The sequence below is a fragment of the Penaeus monodon genome, chromosome 21 (assembly GCF_015228065.2).
Source record: "Penaeus monodon isolate SGIC_2016 chromosome 21, NSTDA_Pmon_1, whole genome shotgun sequence".
NCBI lineage: Eukaryota > Metazoa > Arthropoda > Malacostraca > Decapoda > Penaeidae > Penaeus > Penaeus monodon.
Window position 1 is genome coordinate 42,202,452 of NC_051406.1, and position 1,488 is coordinate 42,203,939.

General features: G+C 36.6%; 1 protein-coding gene across 1 annotated transcript in view; it reads right to left on the minus strand.

Annotated features, from left to right (window-relative positions):
* The window catches only part of LOC119586513, an 11,260-nt gene that overhangs the window by 9,482 nt on the left and 290 nt on the right, over window positions 1–1,488 (minus strand). The window contains exons 2-3 of the mRNA XM_037935254.1: window positions 340–589; window positions 100–223 (exon numbers count right to left, since the gene is read on the minus strand). Of these exons, the coding sequence (XP_037791182.1) occupies window positions 100–223; window positions 340–589 (374 nt within the window). The remainder of the gene's footprint in view (window positions 1–99; window positions 224–339; window positions 590–1,488) is intronic.

Genomic DNA, 1,488 nt, shown 5'->3' on the forward strand with positions numbered 1-1,488 from the left:
TGAAGCATTACATAACTTATTATCACTATACGCCCGTCTTCTGTGTATGATCAATGCATTATGAAGAAAACACACAAGTATTACTTAAAATATAAGTACCTTTATAAAGAGCGTTATTGTCTGCAGCAGGACTATCGGTGAACAGGCAATTAAATTTACCAGTAATACCACTTTCTTTTGAGACCAGTACCTGTACTTGAGAGGGAAACACACAGCCATCATTCTGTAAAAAGAAGTATTTGAATTGTAAAGTCAAATTCATGATGGCGTTAAGGATTCAAAACATCAATGACGCATTCAGTAAACAGGAAGACATGGAGAACCGTAAATATACATCACCTATAGATAGCGATTAACATAACGGTAATACGCTCAGTCTTTGTAGCCAGGGTGAACAGGAACGTAAAAACTGTTACTGACGTCTTGTTAGCTTGCACACCACTCATTATTCGGTACTCAATCGATGCATAACTTGGCAGCGCGAAGAGGCAGATCATGAAATTGGTGGTGAATAATATCTGCAGCTGAATCTTCGTTCCACTTTGAATCAGTTTGCAGGTCTTCAGGCAATAGTGGACAATGCAACACGCTGTTGTAAGAAGTTAGAATGAATTCGATTTTTTTCTACTACGATTGTGAGTTACATTGCCTGTGTATTATATCTATCATTCGCCAGAGGAATGTGGCAGAATATTCCTACAGAAAGAGTTTATTTATTTACAGTTTTATGTTTGTTTATCAAAATAAAACTGAACAATGCTGCTTTTGTCTTAGAATCCTTTTTGAGATGCGGGTACACCATACATAAGATAATAGATTTTGAAGACGATGACGGCCGTCGCTTCCATGTTGTGAGCAAATTTTATCTAATGGCTAATTATTTGACGGTGTTGCACGTTATTACATTATTGGTTTACATATGCATTTTATATTGTTTTATGTCCAAAATACAAAATCTTTTTCACTAGTGAAGACAAGAGTACTGACGACGAAAATCAAACAATTAATGGACCAAGCGAAGAGATTTTCCATCAGAGGACCTACAGCCACTTCATATAATTCCAGAAACACAAGAAACTAACTCAGATAGTGGTGATCATAGCGAAGACTATATTGATAATAAGGAGGAAAATACTAACAACGAAATTTTCTACAACGATAGTCGTGGGGAACACAACGAACAAAAAAGTTGAGGGATTCCTATAATCATCTGATTCGGACTCTACACAGTTGCCATCACACTTCGGGTACGACCAACAGGGTGACAGTGATAAAAGGAGGAAATATTAGATGAGATTTTTCTTTAAACGTTGTCTTGTCTTGTTGTCTTGCGCTATTATCGTTTATCCTATTAAAGAAAGAGTTAGCTGTCATCTAATCTTCATCGGTTTATGATAGTGTATGATTGGGTATTATTGTTTATATTGGTTTTCTTTCTCGTCTAATGTTTAGAAATCGGCGGAAGCGCAACTACGGAAAAGCCCTGTC